General features: G+C 42.5%; 1 protein-coding gene across 2 annotated transcripts in view; it reads left to right on the top strand.

Annotated features, from left to right (window-relative positions):
* The window catches only part of FAM13A (family with sequence similarity 13 member A), a gene marked incomplete at its 5' end in the record, with an annotated part of 124,806 nt that overhangs the window by 80,660 nt on the left and 23,884 nt on the right, over positions 1–20,262 (top strand). Inside the window, 6 exons of one of the 2 annotated variants that reach the window (XM_084262637.1) lie at positions 5,278–5,322; positions 6,925–7,104; positions 9,926–10,112; positions 13,005–13,081; positions 13,786–13,828; positions 18,857–19,007. In XM_084262637.1, coding sequence (XP_084118763.1) covers positions 5,278–5,322; positions 6,925–7,104; positions 9,926–10,112; positions 13,005–13,081; positions 13,786–13,828; positions 18,857–19,007 — 683 coding nt within the window. The remainder of the gene's footprint in view (positions 1–5,277; positions 5,323–6,924; positions 7,105–9,925; positions 10,113–13,004; positions 13,082–13,785; positions 13,829–18,856; positions 19,008–20,262) is intronic. The other variant, XM_084262638.1, reaches the window with a different exon arrangement.

Here is a 20,262-nt window from a genome sequence, read left to right as displayed (position 1 = left end):
AACCAGAGTGATATTACAGGAGAAAAAAAGCAAAAACTTCATTGTGTGGAGCTTCCTTGTCAGCATGCAGAGCATTAAACTGGAATTGGGGCAAGAGCTGACATCGCAAGAAACGTCAAACATTGCATAGAAACCCGTGAGTGCGGGTCAAGGCATTGGGCAGTTGAAACTGCTTAAGTACCGCTTTTCACTTGGAGTACTAATATCTTGTTGGCAGCACTCAGCACAGCTGACGTTCTCCTTTTAACAGTTGTTACTTGAGACAACTCTTTAGGAATACTTGACTTGCATTATCTAGTCTGTAGTGTGTTTGGTAAGATGTTTTACTCTCTTCTCCTGTCAATTTTCTGAAGAAACTGGAAAGTCTTGTCCTAGATTTTGTGGCGGCTCAGGAATTTGTTTGTCTGCCTTCCCACTGGACACTCCTCGGCAGGACATGCCATAAGAGGTCCTAAGGCCCACGGGAGTGCTGGGCCCTTTTACAAATCATGATTACGTTGTGTGACACATGTTAATGTCCTGCAGCGCATCAGCAATGACAAAATATAGACAGCAGGCTGCTGGGTGCCCCTGCTTGCACTGTCCAGCTACCAAGCATGTCTGAGACCCCCACAGGGACATATCCTTTCTCTCTAGAGGAACCTGCACAGACACAGCTATCCAAATTCATGGAGCAAAATTGGGTGGCGTGTATGAATCCCCTTCAGGGTTGTCTCTGCTCCAAGCAGTAGGTGTCAGTATGCACCCATCATAAAGAGTGATCCCAGTGCAAGTGAGAAATAGCAGGAATCCTGAAGGAAACAGGACAGTTGCTTTTGGTGGGGTTAGTTTTCTGTGTAGTAAGAATGTAGTGTGAAACAACATACAGCACTTGAAGGATAAGTGGACCTGAGCTTGTGAAAGCAGGAAGGTGTTGGGGACACACTTTTAATGTTTTCTCAGTGCAATGGGACATCCCAGTCAGTAGGAGCACATATCTTTATTTTTAAAGTCATTATTTTCACATTTTATGTGCAGACACAATCCTTCTCTTCAGGAAACGTGTGTCAAATGAAGTAGTTGTCTTAAAATAGATTTCCATGAGTCTGTAGTATTGCATGTCATAGTGTGCAGCAACAGTTGTGGAGAGCGAACAGTATTTAGACTGTATAAATACCTTTGAAAAAGGATTTCCTAGGTCACAGATTGGAACAATATATTCTGGAGGACTTCAGAGATTTCCCATCTGATATGTCAAAGCCATTTAAACATCCTCTACTTGGCTGGTATTGCAAAATGGTTAAAAAAATTATATCTGTTGAGGTTTTCTTAGAGTTGTACTTGGCTTAAAGAAAAAGGCCAAAAAAAACAAAGCCAGGAAAAAAAGAAAAAGCTTTGTTTCCTGAATAAAGCAGATGGATTGTAAATAAATCTTCATTCCAGATTGCAAGTGTAGCTTATGATTTAGGCCATTAAGTATAGTCAGGAATTGTTCGTTGACTTCATAAGTGGAAACCCAGTCTGGGAAAACATGCCAGTAAGTCAGTTTGCTCTGGTTGGATGTTTTTTGCTTTGCTCTTTTAATACCTGAATACTAATACATTTTGCTCAAAAGTGCCTTGAATGAAAAAACAGTGGGTTTGGTATCTATGTCAGTTATTTGCCTGCTGCATAAGATGTCCCATACAGACCAAACAAGGTGCAGCTATTGCATTCTGGTGTATATCTTTTAAGCCTATGGAGTTCTAGCTGGGGAGGCAGGGTAGATTTAATGTGCTTAAAGTTGATGGAAAATACCACCATCTCATACTTAAGGCTGAAACAGAATGGGAGAAGAGGGTGTGCAGTAAGAGTTTACTTATGAAGCAAGACGTTATCCAGAGCTGATGGGGCACCTTGGAAAGGGAGCAAAAGACTTCAGTAAACAAGTTACAACACTGGTAAGTGCTAGAGGTCAGACTTCCCAAAAGGAAAAGCGAAAGGGTCATAAGAAGCCAGTTCAAAAGTTTATAGAGCTTAAAACAGCTGCATGCCGTGATGCATGTTTTTTGGCTGGCTCTCTCAAAGTAAAAGTTCCCATCAGTGGGAAATTCTTGCTGCTTCCTGTCACCCAAGGAGAGCCGTTAACCAAAAGTTGCTGTTTCTCAGTGTGCTGTGCAGCAGCTGCATAATTTAATAAAGATAATTTAGCTGTGGAGATAATTGACCATACGTATCAGTGAAATGGAGCAGACGTGAAGAGAAAATAATTAACTGAAGCAGAACATGAGTTCCCATTGTCTGGATGATTTACTGAGCAAAGCAACTCTTTCAGGGCAGCTGCCTGCACAGGCAGGCATGCCAAGAGGGCTCTTCTGGGCATGGCTTGCCTCACCCGCTCCATGAAGTGATAATCCAATGGCAGAGCAACTTTTGCCACCCAAGAAGCTCAGAAAACCCCACAGGATACACCCTGCCTGCCTGGTTGCTCTTCTGGGCCGTAAAATCCTTACAGGGCTTTGCCTTTCCCTGAGCTTGCTAATGCACATGTGCACCTCCTGCTCTGACTCTGGGCAGGCTCCAGTCCTGAAGCCACTGGGTAACTCTCTCCCCTCCTCCACTGATCTTGGATGTGAACTTCCTTGATGTAGAAAAGGCTGGCACAGAGTAAATCAAGCAATTTAGCAATGCATTTAAATTAAGCTTCAAAATGAATTAGCAAGGAAAGTTACCAACTGTGAAATTAAAAGAAATTGAGTGTATCTAGAAAACGCTTGATTTAAAATCTCTTATTGAGAGGGGGCTAATAAAAGAGCGTTAAAATATCACAAGGCTAAGAATAAAGTTGTATTTAGGATACAAGGAAACTGTAGTTAGAAGAGAAATAGAATAAATAAATGATGGAGCTTTATTTTGAAGTCATCCCCTCTGCTGGCACGTAGCTGTATACATATTTCTGTGGTATTTGTCGGTAGCTTGGAAATCACCATATTGCTGGCACTCTGACTGAGTCTGTGTTGCCTGAGAAGGGCTTTTTTGGGTAGCAGAAAGTAATTGTTAGGCAGATATCCACCATTAAGAATTAGCAAGGTTAATGGATGCAAAACTGAATTGGTGTTAGCAAAGCACACAGTTAACTGAGAATATTAGGCACAACAGAATACATTGGGGAATTATGAAAAATTTTAGAGTTCTACGTATATGTTTTTGCAGCTTTCTCTTTAGGTTTTTTTTATTACTTTTTGTGTAAAGAAGCCAGTGTGTTTTCAGCAAGTGGTTTGGAGATAGTGACTGTTGGCCTTGAACACCACAGACAGAGTTAATGGTGTGAAGTTTTACTCCCATACAGTATCTGGGCTTTCATTAAGTTAATGTGAAACAGGAGTTTGCATTTTTGCACAATATTAATACTTTTGGAAATAAGTGGAAGAGCTCTTGTGATTTTCTGTCTTGCCTGCTGGGTAGATCCACTTACAGCCTAGGAATGTTTTAAAGAAACTAGAATCGAAACAATCCTATCTTTCATGACATGAAAACAGAGGAGAGACACTCCTGCTTGGTATGGATTGCATGTAAATAGTACAGAAAGTTGATACAATATTAACTTAATCCCACACATGTAGGAGCAGTAGCCAGCACGTGAGTTGTGTCTTACAATGTGGTTTAGCCTACCCCACTAGCATCTTACTTGCTAATCCATCTCCCATGGGAGGCCAGGTTTTAAAAAATAGTTTGGGGCTGGGAAGAGGCCAAGTAGTTTATGTAAGTGAAAAGGAAAGCAAGTAGGGTGCTTGAAATGCACTCTTCAAATTGCAAAGCCATCTAGTAGTTAAGGTGTAACATGTGGGAAGAGAGGGATCTTACGGGTTTTTTTCCTATATGCAGATTGCATTCTCATAGTAAGTACAGTAATACTTGTTTACATATCTTCTGTTCACAAAATCTTCTCAACAGTGCAGCTTCTTGGGTGCTGTGCACATAACTGGGGGGATACAGGCAAATCTGTGACTGCTTTCATGCCCTGCCACCGCTCCAGGGTCCTGTGCCTGCGCTGGAGATGAGCACCGGGTGAAGCTGGGACTGGAGGGGATGCGTGTGTGGTTAGGGCGGCACTAGCTTACCCACACCAAGGTGAAAGCTGAAGGGAGCTAAGTGTATTGTGTGATCTGCAGCTGGGTGCCTGTGGGGTTTGGACTCGCTGCAGGAATTAGGCTGTTAGGAGGTAGCCCCTCATACACCTTTCTGTCATCCTCTGTTGCCTGCCTTCCACTGCAAGAGATGCTCAGAGGGGTTACCATCTGAGAGTGCTTCCCAGCTAGCCCTGGAGCTGTACAGTGCAATGAGAAGTGTTTGAGGGAAACTGAGATTAAAGCTTTGGTTAGTTAAGGGAAGTCAGCTATCGATGGCTATATACTGAAAAAGTCTGGGAGAAACTGGTGAAGAATATAAGCAAAACTGGCTTTTGGCAGGAAACCCATTTTGTACCCAGCCTGTCAGGTACCCTGGTCACATAGCACCACTTTATTTGGATGTATCAGCCAGAAGCATGGCTTTTGCTGCGATGAGTATAGATCCAAAAGAAACCCCTAGGCATGTAACTTGTTTGGCTTAATGAAGATTTCAGGAAGGATGAATAGGCAAAAAGTGACACCTTATCTGCAGAGCCAAGTCAGCATGGGGAAGAGGGAGCAGGATGGCACTCAGCTTGGCAGTGACAGCTGTGTGAGGTGGCATGTCAGTTTGTTCAGAAGGGCTTTAAACCGCAAGCAATGTCACATCAGCTCTTCCTGAGCCTGAAAACAGACTTACAGAAAAGGAAAAGAAGAGAACATGCATTTTATTTTTAAAAATGTGAAGCAAAGAACAGCAATATCAGAGGGCAGCAGGAAGAGAGCTGTGCAAAGCCTGTATTTTACCTTTGTCCTTCGTTAATACTTAAATATTAGGTCTCCTTTCACAGTCAATGCGTTTTCAAGTCAGCCTCAGAATTTTGTGATGAGGTTAAAACAACGTGCAGCAGCAGCAAGCTCAGAAGAAAGCAAAAAAAAAATTATCTGTAACATGCTGAGGTTTAAATATTTTCCATTAAACCCTGGGGTTTTATGGAAAAATACAGTCTTGGTGATACTGGCATTGTCAAAATGCACCATGTCTCCATGGGAGTGAAAACTTCTTAAGGGGAAATGCATGTGGCGTGCACATGCAATTGTTGTTCAGACAGCTCAGACCTTTTAATCTTTGCGCTGTAATGAACAAGGGGTTTAAGACCTTATTGTGATAATCAGGTTTAACTTTCTCCTTTCTTTTTCTTTTACACAGTGCCCACGTATCGCAAGTCAGTAGTAACATTCCTGCTACAGGAGAGTAAGTGCCTTTTTTACAACTTTGTAGCTGCCTGTTTTGTATATTGGAGCTTTCATAAGTGTTGCTGGTTGTTCTTTGATTTGTCTTTAAGGATTGTTCTTGCACAAACAAAAATAGACAGTGTCTCACAAACTAAAGCATCTGCAATGGTAATTAATCATTTCCTTCTGAAAAATTCTCAGGCCTTGGTTCTTGCCTTGCACGGTGCCTGTGATGTTTTGATTAGGCGGAACTCGCTCTTGATTGCACCCTGTTATATCCCAGCTGAGGATGGGGCTTGACCCCACTACCATAACTGGGAGCAGCAGAACTAAGGAGTTGGCTCTCTTGCTGGAACTGGAAATTCCCGATAGCTGATGTGTTTGCAGAGCTGATTCTTGTCAATACATGAAGCACAGACACACTTGCCAAGTTAAACCGTGTTTTTTTGCAGTTGCTAAGATCTTTAGACTTTTTCAGGAGCTGCAGTCTCAGCAGACTTAGAACTGTAGCAGCTTAGCAACAGCTTTTGGAAATTCTCAGGAGAAGTCAGCCCAGGAACAGGCTCCCATACTCACAGCTACTCAGTTGAAAATTAACCAGCAAATCCTGCAAATAACTTTTTAGTTATAAAAAAAGCACTAGAAGCTGTATATGGACTTTGGATAGGCGTGTGTGAAAAACTCATTCTTCACCAGACAAAGCATTGCAAGAAACAGAGATGGGGTGTGTACATAAAAAATATGTTTCCAAATCATCTTTCCATGCAAAAAACTAAGAAGAAAACCAAATCCAAAACAAAACAAAAAACCCCTTACTTTTGCTCATAAAAACTTCCTCTGATTAAGGAAAGAAGGAAGGAAATATCACGAGAACATGGCAGTACCAAAGTGAGAGATTTGGTTGTGTTGAAAGTTCAAGTAGCATCACATCTTTAACTGATGCAACTGCAGAGGTTCCCTTGCTGTGGCTTTTGTGGAAGCACTCTTACTGACAGCAGGTGTGATGGTGATCCCACATTGGACTAAGTCAGGGGTGGCTGTGGGTCCATTTGTAGCACAAGAAGAGTGTGAAAACTGCATGAACTCAGAACCAAATCTGTGCTTGGTCACAGAGTTGAGTGTATGAGGAGTTTGTAGCTAGGTGCTGTTTACGTATTCTCATCCCTCTGTGAGACAGCAGTGAATCAGCTTGCAGATGATCCATTGCCTTACTGAGCTCAGATTTCACAAGAGGCTAGACCAGTAAGCGTGGCTGGGTATCATACAATGTTGTCAGGACAAGGACTATTAAGGTGGAGGGTGAAAGTTGGACACTGATGTCTATAGTTGCAGTAAATAATATTTTCTGATTTATTGAAGGTTCAAGCATCCTTAGAAATAAAAAAAAAAAGCAAGGTGAATTGGGAAAGCCCAGGTCTTCTGAAGGACTTGAACATTAGGGTATCTGAAGATTTTGGCTTAGCTCTTTGCAGATGTCATAGCCCTAGGACATTTTATACTGCCTTGCCATCATAATAACACATTACCACAGATACCCTTGCTTGCTTTATTATTTTTTGTTGCAGAGAGGGAGCTCCACAAAGTCTTTGAGCTCAATTGACCTTATTTTTCGGCTTGACAGGTATTTAGAGAAGACAATCCGCTCAGCCGTGGAGCAGCATCTCTTTGATGTTCATGGCTCGGGCGGCCAGAGTTCAGAGGACTCTGAATCGGGGACATCTTCAGCCTCTTCTAATGTGTCTGCCAGGCAGAGGAGGCGACACCACAAAGAGCAGGAGGAAGCCCGGAGAAACAGAGACATGTACGAGCCTGATTTCTTTGTTTTGGAAAGTATATTTGATAAGTGTACCCTAGTCATGTCCTCTTATCAAGGCAATGCTTAGTTCTGTTATGAAACGCACTGGCCCTTGCCCTGAGTTGAAAGTGCAGAGCAGACTGCAATGCCTGTGCAGAGCTCCCTTGCATCAGTTGAAGATGGGAAATGTGGAGTTTATTAGAGGTCACAATGTGGGGCAAAGCATGATAAGAATCTGTGTTTTTTTACACAGTATAGTGGAGTTTTTAATTACAGTGTTTGGAATTGTTTAATTACGATATTTGTTGCTGTAGTGGAAATTCCCAAGCAGTTGGTCCAACTGCCTATAACTTTCTGTAGATGAAAACATGGGGTTTAGATGCTTTTTTGAATTCCAAATGTCTTCAAAAATGAGATCAAGCTCCCCTTTTGTATGTGGAGGCGCACCTTATGTTTGGGCCTACTGAGGAGACTTGGGAGTTTGTATGAAAGTATAAAAATCTTCTTTTTGACTAATGAGAATTGAAGAGTATTTATTCACCCTCTTACATAAAGTTTAAACATGATTTATTGGTGAGTTTCATTAAATATCTGTCAAATAATACCTATTTTTCCTCTCATATGCCTCCACTTGTGGTGCGTATTGTGTGGTACAAATGTGTTACCACCATAACCTTAACAAACACTTGCCCAAGGCATAGCTGTCTTTGAGGAACTGTAACTACAGACTTTGCAAGGCTGTGATCTAATCAGTGCTTACAAATATGTCTAGCTTTAACACAGCGCTAGTTCTTGTAAAGAATGTGCCTACTTGACTGAAGTATTGGATTGCTAGGATTTCAAGTTAGATTCCAAAATAAACATCTCCTCTCATGGGTTTTACTGGGTGCTGAATTCCCCAAATCCCGTTGAATCTGCACCCTCCTATACGAAGCCACTTTTGTACAGGTGTTTAACCAACAGGACCTCAAGTAGTATTGCAGCCACGCTATTCCCCAAAATGCATCAATGCTACTGTTGTAAGAAATCCATAGTTAGAAAATTAAAAGCCATTTCTAGAGCAAATGAAAATACACTGTGACAATGGACTGGGAAATTCGCACTTGCGAGTCACCAAGGTATCTGGCAGAAGCTCCAAAGTAGTTTTTCTTGTTTAGTAGCCCCGCTGACAGGTTTCTCAGGTAAGTAGGTCAGGGACAGGCTAGTGTACGTGTTTGGAAGCATATAGTACTGCAGGGCCTTTTTTCAACATTGCATTACAGAGCCGCCTTCAGACATGGTTGATGAGGTCCTTCAGGTCCGGTCTGTAAAGCCAGAGCCAAGGATTTAAAGCAGATTGGAAGTTTTCAATGCTGGCTAGGGTTCAAATTGGGTTCCCTGGTTCCCTTGGGTCAGATTGCTGGAACTTCCTTGGATGAATTATCAAAATCGGGAATTCTTTTCAAGACTTCTTTCTGTTGTTGTTGTTTTGTTTGTCAATGACTTCATCTCCTTGCCTTGTGATGGATCACAAGAGGATTTGTAATGTCACAAGATGGAACTTCAGATAGGAAGTGTGCTTATCGCAAAAGCACATAGGTGAACTCCCAAGCTTTGCAGACTACATCATCTACAGGCTACGTACATGTCACTCGTCTGCTCAGGGGGTTGTGAAAGCTTCCACAAAGGCAAATGCATTGTCTTAGAAGTTTAATCTCAGGTTTATAATACCTCTTAGCACCTGTCTTCCACCAAAAAACCCTAGTGATTAATGATCTAGAACATCACTGAAACTTTCTGGTTTTCTTTTTGATTTGAAATGCTTTGCCATGTTGGCACTGTCCAGATACCACAGAGTAGCTGATTTCTTGTCATACCAGTGCAAGTCTAGATAAATTCACCTGCTTTGGTTGAAAGCAGGCTTTGGAGTCACACAGCACTGTATAACACAGCTGCACATACAACTTTTAGCAAACGTTCCAGTTTCAATTTTAAGTATAAGCAGCTTGCCTTTAGCCTCCAGCAGGGCAGGATGGTGAAGAATGAGATGTATTGTGTTTCTCCCTATTAACATAGTGATGTGGTATGTACATGTGTCTCACTATTGCACAAAGTAGAGGGAAGACTACTGAACAGGTTGTGAAGGGAAAACTGCATGCTCAAGGACCCAACAGGCCAGCTTCTGGAAAACATGTACAAACCCTGCTAGTCCGGAGAGTCCCAGCTAGTACATCACATCATGACTGCTAGCTACCCCAACATAGCAGAATAGTCCTCTGTCCTAGCAGTTGTGTTGGCCTTTGCAGAGATGTATTCCCTTTTCTGTTTTGTGTAATTCCCAAATAGGAATCAAGTGTTTGGCTAAAGAACCACAGTCCTGCTCTTGCATATGAGAATATGAGTAAGAGGGCTGGTTATGTGGTGTCATGCACCAAAGGAGATCCTTGGACCGCAGCCGTGAATCACTTTTCTAAATTAAAAGCACGTGTCTCAAAGGAAAATATGCTGTGTATTCTCTATAAAAATACCACAGACAGCCAGGAGCTACTCCAACTTCCAGGGCAGGTCAGTGGGATTCGCTGCATTGGCTTTAGTGAATCAAGTCCCAAACACTGATCTTTCTCACTTGAGGTATATACACCTCAACTCACTACTCAACAGGGTTTAGCATTGCACAGTGTGTGGTGTTTGCTTCAGTAGGAAGAACCAGAGATACTGGTTTCGTAGGGCGTAGAAGATGTTGCCAGAACTGCACCAGTCAGCATGATGCATTTCTCTATTGCTATTATAAATGTAGCGGGAGAGTGTTTTAAACAACTTCTTGTTCTGATGTCCCTTTTCTTTTTAGGGAAGTTGTCAACAAAGAAAACATTCCCTCTGGATTCAGCAGTCTTGAAGACTGTATTCTAGCTGCTCAAGAAGTAGAAAAATTACAAGACAACAGCTCCGGATATCTGAGTGAAAGGAATAAACCAAAACGGCAGAAATCCAGCACTAAGCTTTCAGAGCTTAATGACAACCAGGACAGCCCTGTGGTAAGCCAGCATGCTGTACTATTTGACACCTAGTAGTAGGGTGGGAAAAAGTCTTTTCTTCATTTGAGCACACATCTGGTCCTTGTGGGTGGCCATTTTTGCCTGTAGTAGAAGTGGCTATCCTTGACTAAGGGGAGCACTAGATCCCACACTTGTAACCTTTGTGATGAGGAAACTGATAAGCCATATTTCTGCTGTGATGCTCTTACTCCATCTAGAGTCATTTTCTATTTCCCTAGCTTTTTGCCCTTTTTTCTTCTGAATTCAGCAAAACATTTGGAAAGAGAAAAAGGGAAGTATGTCTTTTTTCCAGTCTTTCAAAAGTCTTTCAAGCAAGATGGAAACTCAGATCTAGGTTCACATGTTTAAGTTGGGTTTATTTTTATATTCCTGATAAGTTCCGAAACTGTACATTGCAAGTGACTTCTTGATAATGAGATGACAAAGGTGTTTTATGCCTTTTCCACAAAGTCTGTGTTCTACTGCAGCATTCACAGTTCGCAAAACACTTCAGAGTGTGTCGGTCCAGAATATGATCCTCCTATCTTGCTATTACTGGGGAGGTAAATTACACCAATATAATGTCCTTAAAATCTTGAGTACTGTAGAATTGTCCTAGCATATTCTTGTCTGAACTTCACAGTACAAGACAGCTTGCCAACAAACTATAGAATAAAACTGATGCTCCCTCCTTCCAGCCAAACCAGGTGCAGGTTATAATGTCAGCAATTGAGAAACTGTACTGTGGTTCAAAGCAGGGTCTGCTTGCAGTGGTAGGAGTGCCATGCATCCCAGTCCCAGGCACCAGGTATGCATCACACAGTTACTAGTAGCAGTGAAAGCTGTGTGAAAACACCGTCCTTCTGAAGGCATTCCCTTCAGCTGTACTTGACAAAGTTTCAGAGCTTGCTGTGAGTGAGTTCCTTCTTAATGTGACGTTGCGTTGGGACTCGTTTTGTTTAGGCCACAAAATTACAGTGACCTGATGTTCTTACTCAGCAGAGATTCTATTGAGAGGCAGACTTTGTGACAAAAAGAAGGCACAGTGCCAATAATTGTAGGCTGTACTTAGATTTAGTGCTCAATATCAGCAAACTACTCATGTGATACTTCACGAAAGAGCACAGTGAGATAGACACACTCTCACTTTGTGTCTTTCCTTGTAGCAATGGACTTGAAGATAGGCAAAGTTCAAGTGCTTATACTCTTTTCTGCGCCTTTTGTCTGTACCTGTGGAGTGTAAAGCAGCTCAAATCTAATAAAGTGAATTTGACTTGGGATTTGGGAAGAGACTGACAGAAATGTCCACTTTTGCTGTGGACCCGAAAAACCTCAAGGAAATCTTAAAACATGTCCAGAAAAAATGTCCTCAAACTTACCTGTGTCCACTGGATTTTGCCCAGCCCCTCATTTTTGCATCTCTTGATGGGCAAAGGCTGAAAGAACCATAAAAATGAACCAACCTGCCCAAAAACACTGTCACCAACATGGTCATCAGTGTGGTTCTTGCTTTGCTACAAGTGTCACAGTGGGGTTGTCAGCTGGGAGTATCGTTATGAAACAGCTTGCAGAGAGCACACTGCTGCTCTTTTCTTTGCAGAGCAAAGGCTGCTTTTTAAGTTTTCATGAGTGCACTTATTTCATGCTTGCATTTCAGACACTGCCACAGGATGTGTGGTGGTTTAGCTTTCTTTTGGCTACATCTTTGTGCTTTAAATAATAACCCAAATCAGACTGCCTACCTGGAGTATCAAAAGGTATCCTGCACTTACTAATAGGCCTTCATCATGTAAACAAGTCTGTGATGCTGAGTCTTCTTAGCCACTATCTTCTGAGCCTTCCTGCTTTTTGAAGCCTGAAAGAGTATGTAGGACAGTGTATAGAAGCTTTCCTCTTCACTGTCTGATTGCATTGGACTCAAAAGTGTAAGTCAGCAGTGGAAAAACTGCCAGTTCTGTTTACTCTCCCAAGCAAATCAAGCACAAAGTATTAAAAGCTTGTAACTGCATTTCAGAGATATGACAGCCAGGTACCGGTAGGACTTAGAGAATGACTTTAGGGAATGCTGCAATGGCAGCTGTGGCACCCTTTGGGGCTGGAGGTGTACCAGGTGAGAGAGCTGTGCCTGGCCCAAGAAATTTCTGCATACAGTACCTAGGACCCGGGCAGGAACCACACTCCATTCTACTGACTGACTTTGCCTATTTAAGAGGAACTTGACCAAAACCAGGACAGAAAATGTCCTGAACGTCCTGTGCCCCAAATGGCAACATGGCTTTTCTTTAACACCTTGAGAAATTACTGTGAAGACAACAGTGTTACTATTCCTAATGGTAGCCAAGACAAATGTCAGAACAAGTTGTCATAACCGACTGAATTTCTTGCCCTGCATCCCTATTAGCACAACTTAACATTCCCCCTGTACCTACAGCAGTCTCTCTTCACTCTTCTGCCTCTTTAAAGAGAAACTAGGGAAGGATTTGGCTAAGAGGGGGAACATTTTCTAAGATGACTATAAGGAGTCCTGCTGGGAAGGTGCTGTGGATTCTGGTATCTGCTTTTATAGAACGAACTGTAGAATTGCTCTCAAGTTCAGCCTGTCAGTCTGTAAAATGGGAACTGGCAGGATACTGTGCAGCGTTATTCAGTTGGACATTTTGAGGTTGTCTGATGAAAGAGACAAAGCAGTGAGCAGTTGGGGTTTTTCTAGGTTATGGGCAGGGCAACGAAGAGTGGGTTTGGTTTTGTTATGACAGTGCAGTAAGCAGCAGTCAGATTGTTGCCTTGTTTCTAGAAGTCCCGTTACATATTTCTATGTCAGTTTAATGGCTTGCAGCTTGAATCTCACTGTCTCTTATGTATCTTACTGATTTCATATTTACTGTATTACAGAGTATGGAAAGCTGTAGCTCATCCAGGCCTACAGACAGAACAGGACCTGATGACATGGAAATTTTGTCTGAAGAAAGGTGATTTAAATGTTTTATCTTCCCTGTGGTTGTAGCACAGCCTAAGAGATCTTCCACTGCGGGCTATGAGGGTGACGTTTAGTTATGCGCAGAACAGCATTGCCGCCATGTCACCTGCAAAGTAGAGCTGCATGGAGGCGCTGCCTGTGTGGTGTGGGCCCTGCCCAGCAGCCAACACCAAGTCTCTTCTCCCAGCCTGTTAGGAATGGTGCTGAAGATGCCGATGGTGCAGACTTGAAAAGAAGTCAGCTGTGAAGCACCTGAACCAGCATGCTCCACAGAGGGGGCTGCAGGGCCTGTCCTCACCTGGGGTGGGAATCCAGCCCTTTTCTTTGTGCTTTGCTCCTCTGTGAGAGCTGTGCAGCCGCCCCCACCCCGGCTCCGCTTGCCTGAGATGACAATTTCTCTCCACAGTTATGCTTGTTATGAGTGTTGTATTGGCTTGCATTAAGGGCACTAGAATTAAATGACACTACATTTTTCATGAATAGCTCCTGAGAGGAAGCAAAAATACATAGTTTAGCAGCCTTAAGTGCTGCAGCCCAGAGTGTCCCTTCATTTACTAAATGAATTAGTAAGTGTGCAGCAGTAGCAAGAATCTAAAAACCTGTGTGTGCCGAAGTCCTGCTTGTTTTTGTTACAAGACAAGTCTGGTTTTGTATTTGTAATATGTTGGTTTGTTTTTGTTTTGTTTTTTTTTGTAGCAAAGAAAGTGAAAATGATGAGGTTTTTTTCAAGCACTCTCAGGTTGGTATTTTTTGGTTTTTTGTGTTTCAGTTTTGTGTTCTCTAAATGGGCTTTTTATTGAGTGGAAACAAGTAGCTAAGCATATAGTTCTGTGAAATTTTCTTTCTCCCAGAGAAAGGGAGTTAGTGTTTGCTTTTTCTTTTCCTTCCCTTTGCTTTTTATTTACATAATTTAGGGAGCCTCTCAAGCACTGAGGAGTCTGAAAGCATCTGCCTCAGTCCCTTCGTTCCCTCCTTGCCAAAATGGGAAGCGTCACTGAAGTCAGCACTTTGGTTTAAGCAATGCCAAGTTCCCTTATTAATCATTGCAAACAGGGTGTGTGACCGGTTATCTCCCAGGGTAGTAAGATGAGCTTGTCTCTCTTGATTCTCTAAAATCATTTGGTCTCTTGTTTATGATTTCCCAATGTGACCTGTTGCCTTTGAACAGGTGCCTGTGATCCATTTGTCTCAGAAAACTGGATCATTTCCTGCTTCTGTCTGAGTCGGTGGTTGGGATGGGTGTCATGAGTGGAGATGTGACATCAATATCAGCAGATTTTTCCCCAACTTTCCGTCTCTGATCAGCACCCACCTCCTGCATTCACTTAATGCTGTTTTTCATGTAACCATTCAGCAAAGCAAAGACTGGGGTTGGGTTAGATGAACAGCTTTGCAGTCGCTGGTTCATTTTGGTTTGCTTGAAACACTCTAGACAGCCAAGCTTTTAAAATACTAGGGAGGGTTATCCGAGGCACCTCTCCTTCAGCAGTGCTCCGTAAAAAGCTGTGGACAGTGCCTGGTTTCTCTGGACATCTGGAGTTAACTGAAGGCTGATAGTATTTTTAAACTAGCCCCCTCTTGTATTTTTAATCTTTTTTTTTTTAATAAAACCCACTATGCATTTACTGTTTTTGAAAGACTTCATCTTTGGTAGGTATTTTTTCCATCTAGCAGGAAAGGTAAAAGATTATTTGCTAGCAGCTGGGGTCTGACCATCTGTGTTGTAGCTGGAGAAGTTCATGGGACCCTGAAGCATGTAACCCATGCAAGGGGTGTTCAGTACTGCCTTTGATCAGTGCTCTGACTGGGCTTAGATGGATCTCCTACTTTGGTCCCAGAGGGTCAGTAATCCCCAATGATCCTGCACTTAATTGTGAGCTGTTGTGTTTTCCGGAGTGTGGATTTTGCAACACCTTGTTCCTCACGTACCGACTTGCATGTGGAGAAGGTGCTGTCACTGCCATGCCACACAATACTCCCATTATGCTTTTAAATTATTCTGGAGGAGGTATATCTGAATATTAAATCATCATCTTAAAATAAACTTCTCCTTAGGAAGAGCTTTAAAATTTAGAACTCTATCTGCGAGAGAAGACATAGCCTTAACCCACAGATTGTATTATATGGGAATTACAAGGTCAAGAAAATGTTACATTCCTTCAGGGTAGTTTTACATTCCTTGTTCCTTTATAAGCCTTTTGCTTAGGGCAGCTTAAAGACAAACCTTTCGTAACAAACGACTCATTCAGGATGAGGGACAGGGACTTTGTTACTCTCTTCTATTTCTCACCCTGTGTCCAGCCTGAAAATAATAGGAAAGGTATTTGGAATTTGCCATGGGTACTGGTTGTGCAGACTCGGGTCTCCATGAGGCAGAAAAATACCTTGAAACAGGAGTCCCAGATGACTTTTCAATGCTTTTGTAGCCTTCATGATCTGCCTTGGGAAGGAGTAGCTCCATGATGTAGATTGTGATTTGCAGAACACAGGTTTCTAGCAGGTTTTGATGAGGGAAGGGTGCTTCAGATTCTCACCAACACAGCAACAAGTGTGGAGGGGTATTGGTGTGACTCAAGAGTAAGGCAGCAGAATGGATGTGTTCTTGCACCAGAGGTACTTCCTGCTCGTGGTAATAATGAATGCTCAGATGTAGAGGAAGCAAGTCTCTTGTATAAAGACTAATCAAACAGAATACACCTTCCTAATCAGAATTCAGAGATCTTTTTTGCCATTTGTTTCTAGCTGCTTGAGCTCCCCCTTATGCTGACTCTCCTTTGGAGCAGGGAGAATGAAAGCAGGTGACTTATCCCCAAGTTATGTAGATCTGTGGTTACCAGTAGCTGCAAAGCATGGCTGCAGAAGCAGCTTCTGAAAAGCAGAACTCAAATGCCTAGTTTGAAGATTTTTTTTTTATTATTATTATTTTTTTATTTTTGTGGTCATTTCTGTAATATCCGCAGTGCGCTGTGACTGCCAACTGTGACTGAGATCGTCAACTTGCTGCCCCTTTGGTTTGTAAGAAATGGTGGCACATCCATACCTAAAGCACAGTAGTTCTCCCTTATTTCATATTTTGTCCCAGAGATGGGCAACTGGTGTCATCAGGAAATCAAACGGGAAAATCAGTGATGGGAAGGCTCAGGTTTGGAGCGTTAATGCGAAGAAGGTTAAACATCTGCTTTCTGGAGTCTCCTGGGTTTGTACCACCATTGTTTTTCAGAACGCCTAATGATTTATTCAGTGTGTTAGAGGCTACATGAGTGAGCAAGGAAAGGGAAGCAACTGGCTGCAGGCACAGCACAGCCCTGGCTTTTTTAACAGCGTTTAAATGTTTCCGACAACTGAAGTGAAGGAAGAAGACATTGATAGGATCTTGCTAATATAGCTGTAATGGAAATGTTTACTCATCTGGGAAGTGCTCTTGTATCTGCTGCAGATATCTTTTAAGAGTCTTAATAAGTCAGGACTTTGTACATTCTCCATAGGAAGATATTTAAGTCTGTCATCAGTATCAGTGGTGGTGACGAGATGGTATTTCCAGGTTATTCCCTTTGAGAATGTTAAGATCTAGAGAAGTTCTCCCCTTCATGCTTCTCAATGTTATTAAAAATAGCACCTATTTTGAAACTTAATACTTTATTTCTTTCAGCCTTAAAATACTTCCCTGGCAGTTTAAATGCAGTTTATCAACTGGTACAGTTTGTTCTTAGTAAATGTAGAAACTGCCTGCTTCTGGCCCCTGACCAGTCTTTCTGTTTGTAACATACATTGGCTGTTTAGGTCCTGGCAAGAAATTTGTTGCCAGACCTTAAAGAAATATTTAAGTACTTCCAACCTGGAAGCAGCTTAAAAGATATTGAATGGTGAATTAGCATTTTTCCATGTACAGCTCTCACAATAAACACATTTGTAATCAGATTTAGTGTCAAGCTGTACGAGTTATTAGTGCTTGGCAAGCTGTCATCTAGTGTTTCCTTTTGTTAGAAGGTTTCAAAAAGGCGATTTATTGAAATGAAAAGGAAATACAAACCTACAAATACAATGCAGAACGCTCTTCACAAATACCAGGGTCTTCATCACCCAGGTTTTTAGAACCATAGAATAGCCCAGGTTGGAAACAACCTCAAAAGATCACCTTGTCCAGCCTTCCATAGGAAAAGGAACATAGATGAGATTATCTAGCTCCCTGTCCATTTGCAAGAATTGATGGAACTGAAACGAGATAAAAACATCTATTCATATGGTTTGTCTACTGGGTAGGTTTTTTCCCTCTCTATATGAAGCTTACTTGTTTTTCTTTGCTCAGAGTGGGGGGAAACCCACATCTTTAACTTTTGCAGATAAAAAGTACACAGTGTGCTGTAGTGGCATGTACTAAGGATATTGATTTACTATAGTTTGGCCATGCCTCTGGATTCACAAGTAAAATATGTCTGAAAGTGCCAGTTATTTTCTTTAGGCACATTTTCTTCATACATCAGCATGTGCAGATTGGTAACTAGATAATCAGACTAGTGGGGGTCCAGGGGGTGAGGGGTGTGTGTGAAATCTGCACGTTGACTGCCTGGTAGACTACAGCTGAGAGAATTATGCCCAAACTGTTTGTACCGAGATCAAATAGTTTATGCAGTAATGTACTGCTGTCGGTTCAGATAGCTCTGCGTTCATTGGTTGGTTTATACATCCCACACTATATGTTTATGTACATGCTTTGCACTTCCTTTTCCTTACTGCCCTCTGTGAGGCATTGCAACTAATTTATTTTAGAGTGACAGAACTGCTCGTGTCACCAAGCACTGTTACAGGCAGGCGCAGTGTGTGTCTGGGCTGTGGGAATGGCAGTGATCCCTGCGTAAACACACGAGACGTGTGGTATGTGCAGGGGTGCGTAGTGGTGAGCAAACAGCAGTTGCTTCTAGGTAGCACGAAACGATGAATCATTTACTTGACAGCATTCTGCCTTTTTTTTATCCCTTCCCTAAGTCATTGGATGCTTGTGTGAATTTTTTGGCTTTTTCCCAGAGTCCACACTGCTTCCAGCTGAGATGCCAAACCCCACTGCCGTTTGGATTTGCGCAACACCGCTTTAATACCCAGAGCTACTCCATAAATAGTTCTGCTCTCCCCACGCCCAGCTAGAAAACAACCACAGGAAATCGGGGAATGTGCAGCCAGCGCAGCTTAGCTGGCACTAATTGATCTGAGCCAGCACAGCCTGCATGAGAGCATTCATGTACATAGCCTGCACTGCTTGCTGTCTGCGGCTGCTACCTCGGGAGCTCCGGTTTCTGCTTTTTAGAAGACACCATATTGCTACAGCCTTACAACAGCAGCCGCGTTTTTCCTGGTGCTCCAAGGAGTTGGACTCCTGTAGGAAGTGTACGCAGCTGCCCACTCTCCCTGCCTTCCTCCCTCCCTTTTCATCCAAATCAATTCCTGGAGGCTTTTTCATCTGCATGCAGTAGTCAGGGCAGGCAGTCTCAGGAACTTGCAGTGGCTTTCCAAAGAAGGAAAAATTCAAGGAAGGCTGATGGACGGATGTTTTTACCGGTGTGAGTGAGCAATTAGTAGTAGGGGTCACTGAGCCAGGGATTTGGATTTGGAGCTGGAAGCATGAGGGTTTGTTTGTTTCGATCTTTTTAGCTAAAGGCGGGAGCTTTCTGCTGCTGAGACTGCAGGGTTGCTTGGGTTTTTTCCTCCTCTGCCTCCTGAAACATTCTTTTTTTTTCCTTTCTCTCTCATTCTGTGGGTGTATATGGGAATATAGCTGACTTCAAGTATGAAGATTCAAGAGCATCCAAGTGTTCCTGAAAACAAGTTGCAAAGAAATCAAGATGCTGATGATCAGGAAAACAGCTTTGTGTCAGAAGTGCCTCGGCTGGATTTGACAGCGCTGTGTGATGACAACAACTGGGAAGGTAGGATTGTGTGATGGCGGGTCATACGAGTGAAATGAGGGAAACCTGAGTGGGCTGGGTGTATCTTTATGTGATTGTGTTCCCTTGCCAAAAACAACAGGAAATCAATTTTGGCTTGAATATGGAAGTTTAGAGAAACTGGAAGTGAAATACTGAATGAGTACCAATTCTGTAACAGCCACTAAGAGGAAGAAAATATATTTTTTGTTCTTGAAGTTACTTTCATGTGCCATTTAGTATTGTTAAGTTGCTGAGTGTTGCAGGACAACTTATTTCTTGGTGGCTGGTCACTCGAATATTAAGCTAGACTGCCCTACACTTCAAAGCAACTGGGTATTTCACAGCCTAAAAGGACCTTCCTTCTTTCTCTTTTTTCTTCTACTTCAATCACTATTTGGAAATAATGATTTGAATCTGAAAAGCGCAGCTGGAAAAAAAAGGCTGCCTATCTGCCACCCTGTCTTTTGATGGCTCTTAGAAACAATTTTTCTGTATGCTGTGAAAACATTCCAATCACCAGATCAAATGGCAATGTTAAATTGCATATGGTTTAAATTATTTTAGTACTGTTTCTTAGCTCTCATCTCCAGAGTGCATGCTTGGATGACAGTTTGCACTCACTCACTTAGGAGTGAGAAATCTGGGGCCTCTGTAGGTGCTGCTAACCTCAATTTCATTTGAAACTGAGACAAACTGAAGGTATCCAGCACCTCTGGGATTAAACTCTTTTCCAATTACTGAGTACTTCTCTGTCTCCAAGCAAGAATTCTTTTGTTAGTTTCTGCTTTGGGAGTGAAAGAGAGGGACTTTGACAGAAAAGAAACAGGAAAATGGGAGTATGGTATTTTAATAAAGCAAGAGAGGAAAAATGTGTAATTAATTTATTGCTCTAAAAACCCAGCCTCTGAGAAGCACTGAGGAGTTAAGTTCTCTGCTCCTGCCTCCATAGCGTACGTGAGCTAGTGTATTTTGCCTCTCCCTCTAGGAGGGGAGTAGTTATGACACTTGAGACATGAGTAAAGGAAACCCGCAGCCCTGGCCGCCTTTGATTCAGCCAGGCACCGAGTCACCATGGACGGGGGAGAGTTTCTCCACTTGCTTGCTAGGCAGGGATTCCCTGGGTGATATCACCACGCGTGCAGCATGGCTGATCAAAGCGCCATGGAAGAGCTCCCAGGAGGCCTTGGTCGCCTTATGTGTTTGCCAGGATGCTAATTAGCACTGTCCCGCAGGGTCTGGAGCCAGGGTGAGCACG

Source organism: Gallinula chloropus (genome assembly GCF_964237585.1).
Source record: "Gallinula chloropus genome assembly, chromosome: 4".
In the NCBI taxonomy this organism is placed as follows: domain Eukaryota; kingdom Metazoa; phylum Chordata; class Aves; order Gruiformes; family Rallidae; genus Gallinula; species Gallinula chloropus.
Note: the sequence above shows the minus strand (reverse complement) of the source record. Positions and strands in the feature narration are given on the sequence as shown.